Source organism: Aulonocara sp. 'chitande type north' Nkhata Bay, linkage group LG11 (genome assembly GCF_057382095.1).
Source record: "Aulonocara sp. 'chitande type north' Nkhata Bay isolate Kocher_YH1m ecotype deep benthic linkage group LG11, A_spYH_male_GT1.1, whole genome shotgun sequence".
NCBI lineage: Eukaryota > Metazoa > Chordata > Actinopteri > Cichliformes > Cichlidae > Aulonocara > Aulonocara sp. 'chitande type north' Nkhata Bay.
The window spans coordinates 36289486-36305969 of NC_141354.1; the positions used below are offsets into that span (position 1 = coordinate 36289486).

General features: G+C 41.2%; 1 protein-coding gene across 5 annotated transcripts in view; it reads right to left on the minus strand.

Moving 5' to 3' along the window:
* The window catches only part of ntrk1 (neurotrophic tyrosine kinase, receptor, type 1), a 49586-nt gene that overhangs the window by 11335 nt on the left and 21767 nt on the right, over window positions 1–16484 (minus strand). For all 5 annotated transcript variants that reach the window (XM_086312393.1, XM_086312392.1, XM_086312390.1 and 2 more), the window contains 3 exons: window positions 15019–15174; window positions 10512–10642; window positions 8432–8604 (listed from right to left, as the gene is read on the minus strand). In XM_086312393.1, coding sequence (XP_086168519.1) covers window positions 8432–8604; window positions 10512–10642; window positions 15019–15174 — 460 coding nt within the window. The remainder of the gene's footprint in view (window positions 1–8431; window positions 8605–10511; window positions 10643–15018; window positions 15175–16484) is intronic.

The window sequence follows — 16484 nt, forward strand, 5'->3', positions numbered from 1 at the left end:
CAGTCGTGAGACGATTAATGCCATCGGTTCCAAGGAAACACAAAGTTCTGCATTCACTGTGTGGACTTTTCTCTTACTTATATAAAAGATTCTGAGAAGTTTAGAGAGGAAAAGAGTGCACATCTGAAAAGCACTACTCTTTGCAGAAGGTCACACGGAAATAGGTTGGGGGCACTGATATAATCTTTAACAATGTGCTGCACAGTTTTAAAAGTGTCTTTAATGTCAAATCTGAATCTGAAAAGTAATTACTGCTGTCAAAGTAGAGGGGAAAAGTAGAGACAATTTAGTAAAAAGAGTATGAAGTGGATTTACACAACTTGGGTATTTTCAAATAAAGAGTGTATTTCGTTATTTTCCAGACTAAGAGAACAACAGAAAAAAAGTCATATTTTTAAAAAACAAAACTGACTAAAGTTGTCAAGCAGCACAGGCACAGGATGACCCAACTTGTTTGAAGGTTGTCTAGTCTTCAAAAGACTTTATATTGAAGTAAGCAGGATAATAATATTTACATGAAGTGAAAAGGTACATTATTGATACCTTCAGACAAATTTATTCTCTGCATTTGATCTGTTTCAGCAGTAAGTCTGTGCTTTACTGTCACGTAAAGAGCGACTTCAGGTGTCATGCTGCAAATGAGACACCCTAATGAGACTCCTCTTTGTTTATAGTGTACAATACTGTAAGTCATTTCTGCTCATTAACTATTTGATGACCTATTTTCCTTTTCTCTTGAAATGAATACTTTATTAAATGCACTTTTTCTGCATTAGATGGGAACTTCTGACCACTGTGGACCGTAAACTGAATGAACTCGACATGCTGTGATATTCTTCTCTGTTGCTGGTGGCTGTGCAGGTTATCAAACACTTGAATGAGCAATTCAGGCTTTTGTATTTTTTTGCTGTAACTATGGCACCAACCTTGGGTGACCTGAAGGACGATGACCTCAGCACGTAATCTGCAGATTGAACATTTGTGACATATACGAGCTCTCTAGAACTCCCCAGACATGGTGAGCACGACCACACCATAATAAAGCCATTTAACAGTGATGCTTAATCAAAAACACAAGGCTTATAATACGCCTACAATTGATTTGCAATAATGCAATTCAGAGATGCAGAGTGCATTAACTCTTCATGGTTTTCGTGGACCATAAACACCCACTCTCACGTCCAACTCCTGCCTAAATGAGCAAATCACAGCTGATGTGTCTCCATCCATCCTAATATCTCTCCTCTCCACTTTGTCCCCTCCTTACAAAGGAAGTTGTCTATACAATCACTATTAGTTTAAAAGGCAGGTGGCAGGGTGGGAAAGCAGCTGCATTGTGGGGTCTCTCGGACATCTCACCCATGCTGTCTGCTGAAAATGCGATTTCCATCCCTTCGTGAACATATATCTCGGGAAAAGTCTGTTCGCGCGCCTCTCTGTGTGTTTTCATTTCCAATCTGCCTCCTGTGGAGGACACCTGGCAGACAGCATCAGCGCCGTCTGCTCTAATCGTAGCGTCAGATGGTTGCCCAGGTGCCAAGTGAGCGCTATTCAGCACTGACCCTTCTCCTCCAGCTCCCCCCAGAGGTTTGCAAAGGTTTTTTAAATGATTGAAAAACAGATTTTGAAGCTCTTCTGTCACCATGTTATGCAACAATTCAAGTGTTATCATTTGTTATCATTACCTAATTTGCCACATAACCCCTTCTCCAGATAAAAAAATCAGTTCATTGCACAGTTCAAGGAATCTTCTCTATTTCTATCCAAGTGCTAAAACACTTGGATAGTTGAAATTCACTCTCATTTAAGATTATTGATGCGAGGACTTCTTATAAATAATAAAAACTGACCCATGCCTTGACATGTTGTGAGTTATCCAGGAGATTCAGCTTTTACATTTCTCTCTCTTTGTCTCTCCTTCAGTGTCTTCGGTTACTTTTCTTGTGATGGTATGAATGTTTGGCTTGAGTTCTTGTATGTCTGTGTTTTTCACTCATCTGTGAGTCACTCTTTGCCTCCCTGGGTAATAATTTGCATCTCTTTATCCATACTGTAAATTTACAATGCTGTTTTTACTGGTGGGTTGCTATCACTTGTAAGGCACCAGTGGCTCACCTAAGGGCCCTGGGAATGGTTTATATACACAGTGTTTTATGTATAGTATGCAATTTTAATCAGAAAACATTTCTTCTTCTACAACACGCACAATCCCCCACCCGTCACGTACACAGTAACAATTATTTTCTTGTCAGCAGTCACTCAAATGAATTATGTGGCTCTCAGTTGTTTTTGCATCACATTTGATAAAAACCACAGTGTTTTTTCACATTATTGTTCGAGCTGGTAAAAATCGAACCATGCAGCAACATCTGTGCGTGAAGAAATGAAGGCACCGCCAGAGCGGCAGAGAAACTGCAGTTCCTCTGATGGACACTTGTCATGTCCTCATGTGACATTGGTGCTTTTCAGGGCATTTTAAATGCAATGATCACACATAAGTTTGCTCACTTTGTGGTTAATTCTATTAATAGACCATCCATGAAGTCTTTGCTCTTGTTTTGGTGAGTTAAACTCGAGTACTGTATTTTCTGTGTTACGTAGAATTAATTAGGCAGGTATCCTTGTTCAAATAAGTCATACTATTTTTTTTCTTTTGCTGATAAAGCTGAAATCTTTGCTACATTCCTCTTTTATGCAGACATTTTTGGATCCAATACCAAGCTGCACATGCAGGATTTGAATGGAAAAGGCAAACAGGCTAAAAGTACTGAGCTAATTTAGTCAGTTTCCTGCCACTGAGGTAAACAGAAACCAAATTACAAGGAACCTGACTAGACAGGAGTGTATTATTGCTTTCAGTTCTTTTGGTCGGTCTGCATTTTCTGTAAAGGCTGTGAAACACTGTACGCATCAACATCAGAGAGCAGAATACAAATTTCAAACATCAGTTTTATCAGCATTGATTTGGTTTGATTCTCCTGTTTCCACCTTGCTTTCCTTTTGTATGAGTTTTCTGTTATGTTTTTTTCTTCTTTCTAACTTTTATTTGTTTCTATAATGTTGATGTTATATATTGTTTTGTTTTTAGGTTGCTTTTAAGATCTAGTTGGGGACTACAGATGAAAACTAGCCCATGGCTAACTCTGGTGCATTTACAGAAATGCTTATTGATGAGTTTTGTCCATAAATGTAAATAAATAAATAAATAAAACACCAATCTTTATCTAGCAAACCAGTGGAGGTGTTTTCTGCGGTACGCATCTAAACAATAATGTGGCTAAAATGTTATTTCAGGACTACAAAATTAGGCCATCCCCTTATTCACCCCATCCTCCCCTCCCAGGTCTCCCTGCTGGATGTGTGGACATATTTAGCTTCACAAACCTCTCAAACAACATTTACATGTGTGACTAAGGAGATGCACACCAGCTTACAAGTCTCTAGCTTCCTCCTCACAGTGCCAACTGTTAACTGCGTGAATGACATACAGGTGAAGGTTTTAGCTTGCTGACAAAGAAAATTATGACAAAGAATACAAAGCACCTTTTATATCTAATGAAATGAAAACAAGACTACAATACATCTACCTGGCATGGAAATTAACAGACTAAAATGCTTTTGGTGTAATATCTGGTTCTTGTTGTTTGTCAGCTGCTTTGGTTCGAGTGTTTTAATATGTGAATAAAGTTTGGTCAGTTTTTCTTAGAGCAGATGGGTCCAGTGTTGGTGAGTTTCAACACTGGAATGAAATGAATTTCTTCCTGTTTCAAATTCAGCAAACTGGTCCATACATTTACCGACACATTAGGTTCACAGAATCGTAAAAGGAAGGGAATGGAAGAGAAATTATGATGTAAAATAATTAATAGATGATGTTAAAGGTGAGCTGGTAATTCATGTGAAATGTTTGACTTGAAAAGAAACACACGCCAAATTTCAGAGAGATTTAAAACCACCCTGGCTATTTCTGGGTCTCCAAATCATCTAAACACCGTTCAAACAGGACCTCGGAAACCTTACAGTGTGGAGAGAGAGGAAACGCAGCCGCCTCAAAAATATCAAATATAATAGTCTGTGAAGTCGAGCACAAACACTTCCACGGCTGTCCTCATGACTCCTTGTGGCATTTCTACTTAAACACACAAAATCCACCGATACGCCGAGTGACCGGCGGAACCGCACATGCTGCACTGAGGTCAGCTGAGTGGGTTTAACTTTTAAACACACATCAAGTTTGAGTGATAAAAGCAGTGCAGCTCACAGATGGCAGCTTTTAAAGAGCTGCAGTCATTTATCTGTGTGAGCGAGTCCCATTTTCAACATCTGAAGCACATCTAAAAGCAGTATATGATCATTTAACAAATTACATATTATGATGTTGTTGTAAACAGATTCAAGTGTTGGTACTTGTGTAAGTGGAGGTTGGCGCACAAAAAGATAACGTATGACAACACTGTAAAACAGTTACATGATGTAAAATACGTCTAACTGCTAACAGAGACTCTACATTAAATTAATAAACAGGTTTAAATAGCTTTTAACTACATTTATAGTTTAAAAAATGTGAAATGTTTGCAGAGCGCTTATAAACCAGGTGGTTCTGACCTGCAGGGGCTTAATGGATATAACCAGCAGGGGGGAAGTGAGGGCTGAGACAATGGGAAACACAGTTTTTAATTCTTTGGTCTTAAAAAGCAGGTAATGAAAAATGAAAAACACCTGAGGTCCAGACTCAAATATTTAAAACTAGGATATTCAGTACTAGAGATGGACCGATCCGATATTACGTATCGGTATCGGTCTGATACTGACATAATTACTGGATCGGATATCGGAGAGAAATTAAAAATTTAATCCGATCCATTAAATATCAAAAAAGCACCTCACAAAACTTGCAACAGGGCGTAACTCTCCTCATAACCGTAGCACGTCGGAGCCGTGTGCTCACCTGATCAGCTGTGTGTATTTGTAGCCTTGCTACCAAACCGGCATTTCATCTCCGAGAAAGTTATCCCAGAGAGAAGTAAAGCAAGTGTGTAAGTTCATCTCTGAATGTTTATAAAGCATTCCCACGTTAAGCTTAACAACCGATATATGGAGCGACTGCCTCTCTCTCCCTCCCTCTGCTGCTGCTACTTCAATCATGAAACTGATCAATGATCAGCTGATCGGCTTTTCTGTCGCGAGTCCGTGTCTCTTCTTTGTTTTTGGCCCACTTTGCACCAGAAAGAGGAAACCAGCGGCTGAACAACAGCACCACGTTTAAGCTTGATAAGCTGTTGTTAGAATTTATTTAATATTACTTTCTACACCAGGATCTTTTTCTACGTAGCTGACGGCTGGTAACTGTGCAGGGGCGGATCTAGCAAAGTTTAGCCTGGGGGGCCGATAGGGCATGAACAGGGAAAAGAGGGCACAAAGACATGCATTTCTTTCTTATTCTCATTTAAAATGTCTCGCTTTTAATAAATAATTATCTGAATCTTACACCCAAAGTTTTAATCTTATGTAAAATGTATAGAAGTCCATTACTGTATATAGTAACTATTAAGTTTAATATACCTAGTAATATCTAGTAAGCTATAGTACTTTTTCCTTTGGGAAGGTACCATCTGTGCATTCTGCAGTTCTGTTGAAGAAAGATGTTGAATCTATTTAATTATTCTTGAAAAATTATTTATTTCTGTGCATTTTTTTTCACACTGCATCAAATTAAAGTTGATCACGTCAATTAAGCATCGAGGGAGTTTGCAACCCTATTAGTTAGGTTGCTTAATATTTCTGCTAAGTACTCTTTAAAATACCAGAATAGGGAGGATGGTGTAGGTTTAAGTTTATTAAATTGATCAGTTTTGCTGAACTATGAATTATTTTGGGTGCAGTGTATTTTTTACATGCAGGTATAACAGAATAGCTTTAGTGTTGTTGTTTATTTAAACTTTAGTATGAACGTATACAAAATGCAGCAAGATATTAAAAAACAGTTTTATTGATTAAAAAACACTATATGGGATTCATATCGGTATCGGCAGATATCCAAATTTATGATATCGGTATCGAACATAAAAAAGTGGTATCGTGCCATCTCTATTCAGTACATTAACAAATGTTCTTCAGAACATTTTAACTTTTCCCAACCCCCTGAGCCACAGGGCTGAGGTTTTCCCAACCACAGGGCCACAGGGCGACCGTGGCTCAGGGGGTTGGGAATCGCATCTGTAACCGGAAGGTCGCCGGTTCGATCCCTGGGCTCTCTGTCCTGGTCGTTGTGTCCTTGGGCAAGACACTTCACCTACCGCCTACTGGTGGTAGGTGAAGGGCCGATGGCGCGATATGGCAGCCTCGCTTCTGTCAGTCTGCCCCAGGGCAGCTGTGGCTACAACTGTAGCTGCCTCCACCAGTGTGTGAATGAATAGTGGCATTGTAAAGCGCTTTGGGTGCCTAGAAAAGCGCTATATAAATCCAATCCATTATTATTATTTTCCACATTTTTTATATCCTGAAAATTATAAAGTTCATTTCTTTCTTGTGAGTCTCCACATGACCATAACAGGCAGCGCCAGGTGAAAGTCGGTGTTACTACTTTGGACTCAAACACAGCATTTAGAGAAATATTCAGACGTTTTGTTATGATACTCAAAACTGAGTGTGGTGCATCCTGCTTCTATCAGTGTTCCTACTTGCACAACTTTACTCCACCTGTGCTTGACTGAATTTAATGGGCATAATTAGGAAAAGAACAGATGCTGTAAGGTTTCAAACTGCAGCCCCCAAAAAACAGGATATTCCTTAAGTGATTCTCAAATGGAGGAAGTTTGGAGGACGTTTCTCTTTTTGGAGATGGAATGAGCCAGAGTGCAGTACTCCTCTACTCCCCGCTTTATGGTAGAGATGGCCATACGGAAGCCCTTCCTCACTAAAAGACAATTGACAGTCTGCTGGGAGTTTCCTAAAAGGCACCTAAAAGACTTCCAGACCACAAAAAACAAGTCCTCCGGTCTGATCAAACAAAGACTGAACCACTTGGCCACATTTCCCATCAGCACATGCGGAGGAAGTCAAAAGCTGAGCTCAATAACACTATCCCTATAGTCAAACAGTGAAAGCAGCTTAACAGTGTTTCTGTCTGCACCAAGACCAGGATAATATAAGTATTCATACCTATTCAGCCCACACAAGATAAAGGTAAAGATGGAAAAACAGAGAGTAATCTCGAATGAAAACTCTCAGGCTGAGGGGAAGATTTACATTTCCCCAAAGCAGTCAGAAAAACACAGAAGTAGTTTTGTGTGCCGGAAGCATCTTGTGCATCTCTGCTCAAAAACTCACTGAGCTGCCTGGCAAAGCTTGGACAATTCTCCCAAAAAGGAAAGCAGGAACCTCCAAAACGTTGTGCCAAATTTGTAGAATTGTTCAAAGAAGGCTTCAGTTTTTACCGCATGTTGGGAGGGTCTCGATATATGTGAAGGCCTGAAAATAAAAAACTAGTCCCAGTGAAACCGTTGGGACAGTGATGACCTCTGCCTGCTAATGTTTCTGGGTGTTTTGGCTTTATGATGTGCAGCATCAGCACAGTGCAGACAGTGTGTACACATAAAGTCTTTCCTTATCTGGAGAGACAATGTGAGAGAGCTTACGAAACTCTGGGGGAGTAGAGTTTTCTTTGATATCAAGTGAAATTAGTAAAAAAACTAATAAATGTATCAATATTTCATACTATTCACCTCAATGATTCTTACACAAGGGCAAATCTGATCTCCTGATGAATTCAATGACAAACTGCTTTATCCAAGTACTAATGGGAGGGTATGAGTACTCTCTTAGTCTTTTATGAAGTTTAGATGAAATAATTGTAAAAGCTGAATCAAGCATCAAATGAGTCTGAAACATAGCAACATGTGAAAAAACCTACAAACCTTCCAAATGCAGTAAATCAGCCGAACAAATCAGCAAACATTCACATGTCACAGCCAGAAACAGTTTTTCTTTTAGCACTTGCTCTTTAAAAATACTTCAGCTTGTAAATGGCAGCAATTAATCAAGGATAAAACATTTACTTAATCAAATAATTGATTAATCAGCTATTCATCTTAGCTTTAGTGATGACTGAATCATATTTATCTGCTTCCGTTTGTGTTGCTGCTGTAACACTGTCACACTTTGATGGCTCGCTGAGACACTTTCTTACTGAGATTTTCGGGGCTTCTGACGAGTCTGCTGTGAAAAAAGGCAATGAGGTGTTTGTAATAACTTCTTTTGTTGCCGCCTCTGCTGCCTTTCATCCAGTACTTTTTCTGAGCCACACAGACGAGGAACATATTCAAAGGCTAATATTTGTTGGGAAAATCTACAACACACTTTATGATCACAGAAAGGATCAGCATTTTGTTCAGCAGGCATGGTCTGATGTGGAGTTTGTACTGTTACATACCGAAGAAAGCGGTTCAGGTCTCCGTGCCTCATGTATTCAAACACCATGGCCAGCGGCTCTCCGTCGGTACAGACGCCGTAGAACCGCACAATGTGCTGGTGTTGGAGCACCGTCAGCAGCTCCGCCTCCCGCTGGAAGTCCTGCCGGGTGGACTCATTTGCGTCCTTCAGAGTCTGTGAATACGTGCAGATTGTACTTTTCCAATAACACTAGAAGCTATATTGTAGTAAACAATTGACCAGGCACTCAGCTGCAGCTCTGGTCCTTATTTACTGCTTTTTTGGGGGGTCAAAAATGAACAACACTGTATTCAAATTCAGTCTTCTTTACTGTGATGTTACAGCTGCCTCCTTATCACACAGCTAAGGAAATAATATTAGTTACTTACTTATGTGACAAACAACTGAATGTATTCATTTGCTATGACATAATAATGAGGCTTTACTTAAATGTAATTATTATTGTTTTTATTTTTGTTTGTAAATTATTTTATAAAGACAATATGACAATACAACAACACTCTCTCGCTCTTTCCCCCCCTCTCTCTCTACACATATATATGTAGAGAGAGAGAGAGAGAATATGAAGACTTAATATTTTGAAAATTTGTGAAACTGTCGTGTGATATAATTTTGGCACCAAAATCTCTGAAGGAAAAATGTGAAAAAAAGATGAGGATGTTCAGTCTGTCTGGCATTATAAAAATGCATTTTTAGATTTAATTTTTAACTTATTGAACTGTAATAAATATCTGAATAATACTTCTGCACATAAAGAAAAATAAGTAAATGTCGGGTTGAGAGAGTAAAACGTTAACTCATTATTTAAAATGACCCCTTTATGGTTTTCCTCATTTTTTGGTCAAACATATCAGACTTGAGGCAGTTTTTTCTGTTCTTGGCTCTGTGTGATGTCATGAGTGGATCCCTCAGACCAGCAGCTCCGGCTGTGAGCAGAGCAGCTGATCTGATATTTTGTTTGCAAGGAGCAAAAAACAAAGAAAGTAAAGTTAATGTTCCCAGACATATGTTAGTTTTGCTATTCTTGTTGGCTAAAGTCGTCTCTGCTTCTGTCATTCCGACACCTGCCACAGCCTGTCAGGGACTGCGTTTGAGCTTTTAGACAGGGGTAAAGAAAAGCATTAAAAAAGAATAAATAAATAAAAAGCAGAGTGTTGGATTTATAGCAAAACACACAAATACAAATGACTTTGAACTGTGACAGTTAGTGTCACAGTTCAAAGCTAGTGCAGGTGAAAAATAAAAATGTAAATTTTTCCTTTTAAAATTTCAAAAGTTCCAAAATCAACAGACAGTGTGGAGCATAAAAGGAGACTGTGTGGTTCATACATTTTAAAAACAGTTTCATTCTTTGTCTGGGCCTTGACTTTCCCTCCTCAGCTCATTGACGATGTGTTATAAAAGCATACGTCTGATTAATGGGATGATAAATCTGAGCTGAGCCATATAATCGCGTTTTTTAATCCGCTGCGGTTTGCATTAACCTGTTGTAACATGAGCCGCGTAGTACATCAGCTGACTGTTCTTAAACAAAAACAACTCTCTGAAACCGCAGGATGTAATTTCAGCATGTGAGTATTAACTGTAAGTGCCCTGTAGCGTCATGTTTGTTAGTGCTGAGAGCCTTAATGAGGACTTTAGGGTTTTTGTTTTTTTTAACATAGCGTAGGATAAAAAGCAGACTGACTCTCAGATATTGTCCTAAAGTCTCAAACTGCAAACCAGTGATATGAGAACAGTGAATTTTACTGTTTGCATAGAAAAAAAAAGGAACTTGATGTTTCGCTCAATTGTATTAAATAAGCTAGTCATGTGTAAAAGCACCAGGATGAGGTTTAAAAGCCAAATGCTGCAGTAATAATCTTTTTTGTGCGTTGTAGTTTTGTCAATCACTTCAACATGCTCTGCTCTGCTGCTCAGACCTCATGCTAACTGCTGACATTTTCACTACCGATGCCAATGAACAAAGGGGTAAAGAAAAGCATTAAACCGGATTAATGGTTAAATTACCTTTTAAAAACGGCGGAGAGGATTTTTTTTTTTTTTTGGCAGCTACTCACCTTGATGGCTACGAGCATCTTGTCGTTGTCGGGGCTGAGGTTTGCACACTCTGCCAGGTAGACTTTGCCAAACGCTCCTTCCCCCAGCTCCCACTTCAAAACAATATCCTGCCTTTTAATATGCTGGACACCTGAGATCATAAAAACACAAATGACTTAAAAGAATTCTGGGGAAAGATTATCCACCTCAAGCATATCATACAATATTTTCATAAATCCTCCTTTTTTGAGAGACAGGATGAAATTTAAATGCAATTTGTAATAATCCGAAATCCTGAAAACTTTCACAAAGACATTTTAAGTCTGAGTAAACCACAAAGCCCTTTGTTAGTCTCAACATTGTCTGACACCAAATAATCCAGCATAATCACCAGGAAAATTAAGGCTCGCTGGTGCAGCCGATGGAAGGCAGTGAAATAAATGTAGAAGGGTGAGAGTGGCAGAAACTGAAAGCAAAACAAAGTAGAGAGCATGCACTCGAAAGAGAAGTGACACTGAGTTAGATTTATTTCAGAATCTGCACAATTCTGTCAGGTGTGTTAAAATGAAAAGTGGTCCGTGTCTTTGGGTTGGTAGTGGAGGGACTCCATTAAACTATAATGCAGATAGTGTGACGTATCCACCAGCTGGTTTTTACCAAGCCTGGTCTTAACTTCAAAGTTGGCCTTTGTTAAGACTGGTCTTTAAATTGGACTTCACATAAGCCCCTCGAACAAATTTAAGCCCGGTCTGAACTACAGCCAGTCTTAGCAATGTACAATCACGTCAATGCAAAATACACATGGTGTGATTTTGGAATTTCATTTTCAAAACTGCATAAATGCACAAACAACACAAACAACTCGCCTCCTCAGACGTACACATATTTGAGATCATTGACAGAATGCAGTGGCTGCTGTCCAGACATTAAAGGGTTAAGCTTAAAGGCGAAACTGCTGTAGCTACTCATGTCGTATGTTACTGCCTTTAAGTACAAGACGTGTTTAGAGCCAAACGGTATCCAGAGAATTGTAGGTCAGGCTAAGCAATCAAACAAAAGTGGTTATCAACTCAATAGGTCAACCCAGAGTTTCCCAACATGTGAGTTCACATGAAAGGGTTGGTGTTGGAAGCATCGCACCAGTGTGACTGATGGACTGGAAGCAGAGCAGCAGATTTTAAAAAGAAAGATAAAACTATGATATTAAAAATAAACAAAGAAGAGTCGTGGTGATCTTTAAGGGTCTAAAAGTAAGAATAATTACATAATTTCCTTAAGGAATGAATAAATAAAAACAGATTTAAATTTTTTTAGATATGTAATATCTATTGAACATAACCTGCTCTGGACTAAGTTATATTCAGGCCTATATATATATATATATATATATATATATATATATATATATATATATGTATATATATATATATCAGCTTGTTAGTGTCGGTAAAAGGGGCAGTACCCTCCATGGAGAAGGAGGCTAGAGGGCAAGATCAAAGTAGCACGGAGAGAGGTTAGCCAACTAACGGAGTTGCAGAAAGGTGCGACGAATAAGGTGCCTAAGAAATACAGCAAGCTGTCCATACCTGAGGCCTTGGAAACTGCCAAGCAAAGACTCACAGCCTTGGCCAGCCGCTTGAGGAGGTACACCAGAGAGATAGAAGGCAGGAGAATAAACCAGCTGTTCTCCACAGAACCAGCAAAGGTGTACTCTCAGTGGCAAGGGAACAATAAGAGAACAGCACCACCAAGGCTGGAGACGGAGCAATACTGGAAGAGCATATGGGAGAAGGATGCAACCCATAACGGCAATGCTCAGTGGCTAGAGGATCTGAGGGCAGACCACAGCGACCTCCCTGAACAGGGTCCAGTAACCATCACAGTGGCAGATATCCAAGAAAGGGTCTCCAGTATGAAGAGTTGGACAGCACCAGGGCCCGACATGGTTCACGCCTACTGGCTGAAGAAGCTAACTGCACTCCACGAGCGTCTGGCAGCACAAATGAACCAGCTGCTAGTTAACGAGAGACACCCGGAATGGCTAACTGAAGGCCGGACGGTCCTGATCCCCAAGGACCCCAAGAAGGGACCGGTCCCCTCCAACTACCGACCAATAACCTGCCTCAGTACTACATGGAAGCTCCTGTCAGGCATCATATCGGCTAAGATGAACAGGCACATGGGTCAATACATGAGCGGGACACAGAAAGGAATTGGCAAGAATACCAGAGGCGCAAAACACCAGCTACTGGTAGACAGAACAATCAGCCGAGACTGCAAGACCAGACTGACCAACCTGTGCACTGCCTGGATTGATTACAAGAAGGCCTATGACTCAATGCCCCACAGCTGGATACTGGAATGCCTAGAATTGTACAAGATCAATGGGACCCTAAGAGCCTTCATCAGGAACTCAATGGAGATGTGGCGTACAACACTAGAGGCCAACTCCAAGCCCATAGCACAAGTCACCATCAAGTGCGGGATCTACCAAGGAGATGCTCTGTCCCCACTGCTGTTCTGCATAGGCCTGAACCCCCTCAGTGAGATCATTAACAAGACTGGCTACGGATACCGACTACGGAACGGAGCAGTTGTCAGCCACCTCCTGTACATGGATGACATCAAGCTGTATGCCAAGAGTGAACGAGACATCGATTCACTGATCCACACCACCAGGCTATACAGCAATGACATTGGAATGTCGTTCGGACTGGAGAAGTGTAGTCGGATGGTATCAAAGAGAGGGAAGGTAGTCAGAACTGAGGGGATTGAACTACCAGAAGGCAACATTGCAGACGTAGAGGACAGTTACAAGTACTTGGGGATCCCACAGGCGAATGGGAACCATGAAGAGGCCGCTAGAAAAGCTGCAACCACCAAGTACCTGCAGAGGGTCAGGCAAGTCCTGAGGAGTCAGCTGAATGGTAAGAACAAGATCCGGGCCATCAACACGTACGCCCTGCCCGTGATCAGGTACCCTGCTGGGGTAATAGGCTGGCCAAAGGAGGAGATAGAAGCCACTGACATAAAGACAAGAAAGCTCCTTACCATGCATGGAGGGTTTCACCCCAAATCCAGCACCCTGAGGCTGTACGCTAAGCGGAAGGAAGGGGGCCGGGGACTGGTGAGTGTCAGCACCACAGTCCAGGATGAGACAACGAACATCCAAGAATACATTGGGAAGATGGCCCCAACTGACCGAGTGCTCAGTGAATACCTCAGGCAGCAGAAACCCAAGAAAGAGGAGGGAGACGAGGAACCATCATGGAAGGACAGGCCCCTGCACGGTATGTACCACCGGCAGATAGAGGAGGTGGCTGATATCCAGAAATCCTACCAGTGGCTGGACAAAGCTGGACTGAAAGACAGCACAGAAGCACTAATCATGGCAGCACAAGAACAAGCTCTGAGCACAAGATCCATAGAGGCTGGGGTCTATCACACCAGGCAAGACCCCAGGTGCAGGCTGTGTAAAGATGCCCCAGAGACAATCCAGCACATAACAGCAGGGTGCAAGATGCTAGCAGGCAAGGCATACATGGAACGCCATAACCAAGTGGCCGGCATAGTGTACAGGAACATCTGTGCCGAGTATAACCTGGAAGTCCCGAGGTCAAAATGGGAGATGCCCCCAAGGGTGGTGGAGAATGACCGAGCTAAGATCCTCTGGGACTTCCAGATACAGACGGACAAAATGGTGGTGGCTAACCAACCGGACATAGTGGTGGTAGACAAACAGAAGAAGACGGCCGTAGTGATCGATGTAGCGGTTCCGAATGACAGCAATATCAGGAAGAAGGAACACGAGAAGCTGGAGAAATACCAAGGGCTCAGAGAAGAGCTCGAGAGGATGTGGAGGGTGAAGGTAACGGTGGTCCCCGTGGTAATCGGAGCACTAGGTGCGGTGACTCCCAAGCTAGGCGAGTGGCTCCAGCAGATCCCGGGAACAACATCGGAGATCTCTGTCCAGAAGAGCGCAGTCCTGGGAACAGCTAAGATACTGCGCAGGACCCTCAAGCTCCCAGGCCTCTGGTAGAGGACCCGAGCTTGAAGGATAAACCGCCCGCAGGGGCGTGCTGGGTGTTTTATGTATACGTATACATATATGTGTGTATATATGTGTGTATATATATATATATATATATATATGTGTGTATATATATATATATATATATATATATATATATATATATATATATATGTATGGGGTGCTGGAGAATATATATACGGACATGGACAAAATGGTGGTGGCTAACCAACCACACATAGTGGTGTTAGACTAACAACACGTAGCCGTTCCCAATGACTGCAACATCATAAAGAAGGAACATGAGAAGCTCGTGCATGTATTTTTTTAGTCTTATGTTGGTTATGATGTTCTTAAAAAATATCTAATATAAAATATGATTCATCAGAAAAAAGCCTCTATGTCCTGCTCGCAGTAAAACTACACTTCAACAATTCTGTTTACTTTTCTGTGACATTCAAATAAAACATTACAGAAGTTCATCAGCAAGCACTCACACATGTCTTTGTCTTTGATTATGCTGCAGAAGTACTGTGGATTCTCTACGAAGCTAGACAAGCCAGAGTCTTCATCGGAGGAAGGCGGGCTGGTACCAAAGTTCATGAAGCGCAGTGACACGGCCAGGTCATCCTCCTTCCCCAGAACTGATGATCCTAATGAAACGGAGCAAAGCCAATAAAAATGAGAGAAATGAGACCTAATCAGTCTCCAACCATCTGTGATTGCAGCAGCCATCAAAAGAAGCAATTCAGAACCCATTTTTCCTTTCGAGGAACTGGCATTCACTATTACTAACTTGGATGCACATTTGTTGGTACCATGGTGACAGATGATGACAAGCTCTAATAATCACCATCATCAACCATGCAGCAATCAGGGCACACTGAAGTGAAAAAAATATGACCATACAGGAAGCCTGGGCGGTTAGCAACCCCCGACTATAGTGCGTATTAAAAGCCAAACAAGTGGGGTCCAAATTGTAAAACCTCACTTAGGAAGGCAAACCACAGAACCCCCAGAGTCCAACATGGTAGAAAATGGAACAACAATAAGAGAGCACAGAAGCGATGGAAGGAAGGAAAGAGGGAGCAGGGTCCACTTAGGCAATCAGGGCCACTTAGGCATTCTGAGAGTGAGAAGGGTGTGTGTGTGTGTGTGTGTGTGTGTGTGTTCCTGCATTCATCCATCCAGCCATCCATCCAGCCATCCTCTTTAATGGCCCTCACCCCGTGGCGGTGGCCAGGGGAGGTTTCTGCCGCCGTTCTCGTGCAATAATTAAGGCACTTTAGCCGACACAGTGGCTGCCTGCGAGCAAAGTTACAGCTCAGTGGAAATCCTATATTAGTCCGTCTCTCCTGTGCATTACCTTTTAAGAGACTGACAGAACCATCTGTGATTTGAAACAGTTACTTGGCAGAACATTTGACTTATTCCATATACATTCTTCAGAGGCGCGCATAGAAAAATCATGTAAAGCCTTAGATTCCGTTCACTCTAATACATCTATATTACTTTTAAAATCTTCACAATTTTCTCCCGTTACAACTGAACAAAGTGTTTGGTTGGGGATCCAGGTGTGTTTTGATGGAAGCAATGAATGCAATCTTCATAGATGCAAATATATATATAAAACAGAGCTACTGTTGTCCATTATAGAAAAACCATGTGATTAAAGCCTGTGCTTCATGTGACCACAATCCGTTTGTGTAATGTTTGTGGTCACTTTTTCTTGATGGATGTCTGACAGCATGCCAACAAGGCATAAACCTACCTCCTTCCATAATTCATTTATTTTCTAGCACGTCAGTGTTTTCCTACCAAAGCTTTTACTTTCATTTCTCCCTTCGACTCTAAAAGTTCGAGTATGAAAACATGTTTCTGCAATAAGTAAAAAAAAACATAATAACCTTTTAGCACATTGTTACTGAAAGAAATACAAGTCTTGCAACACATCTGGGAAAAG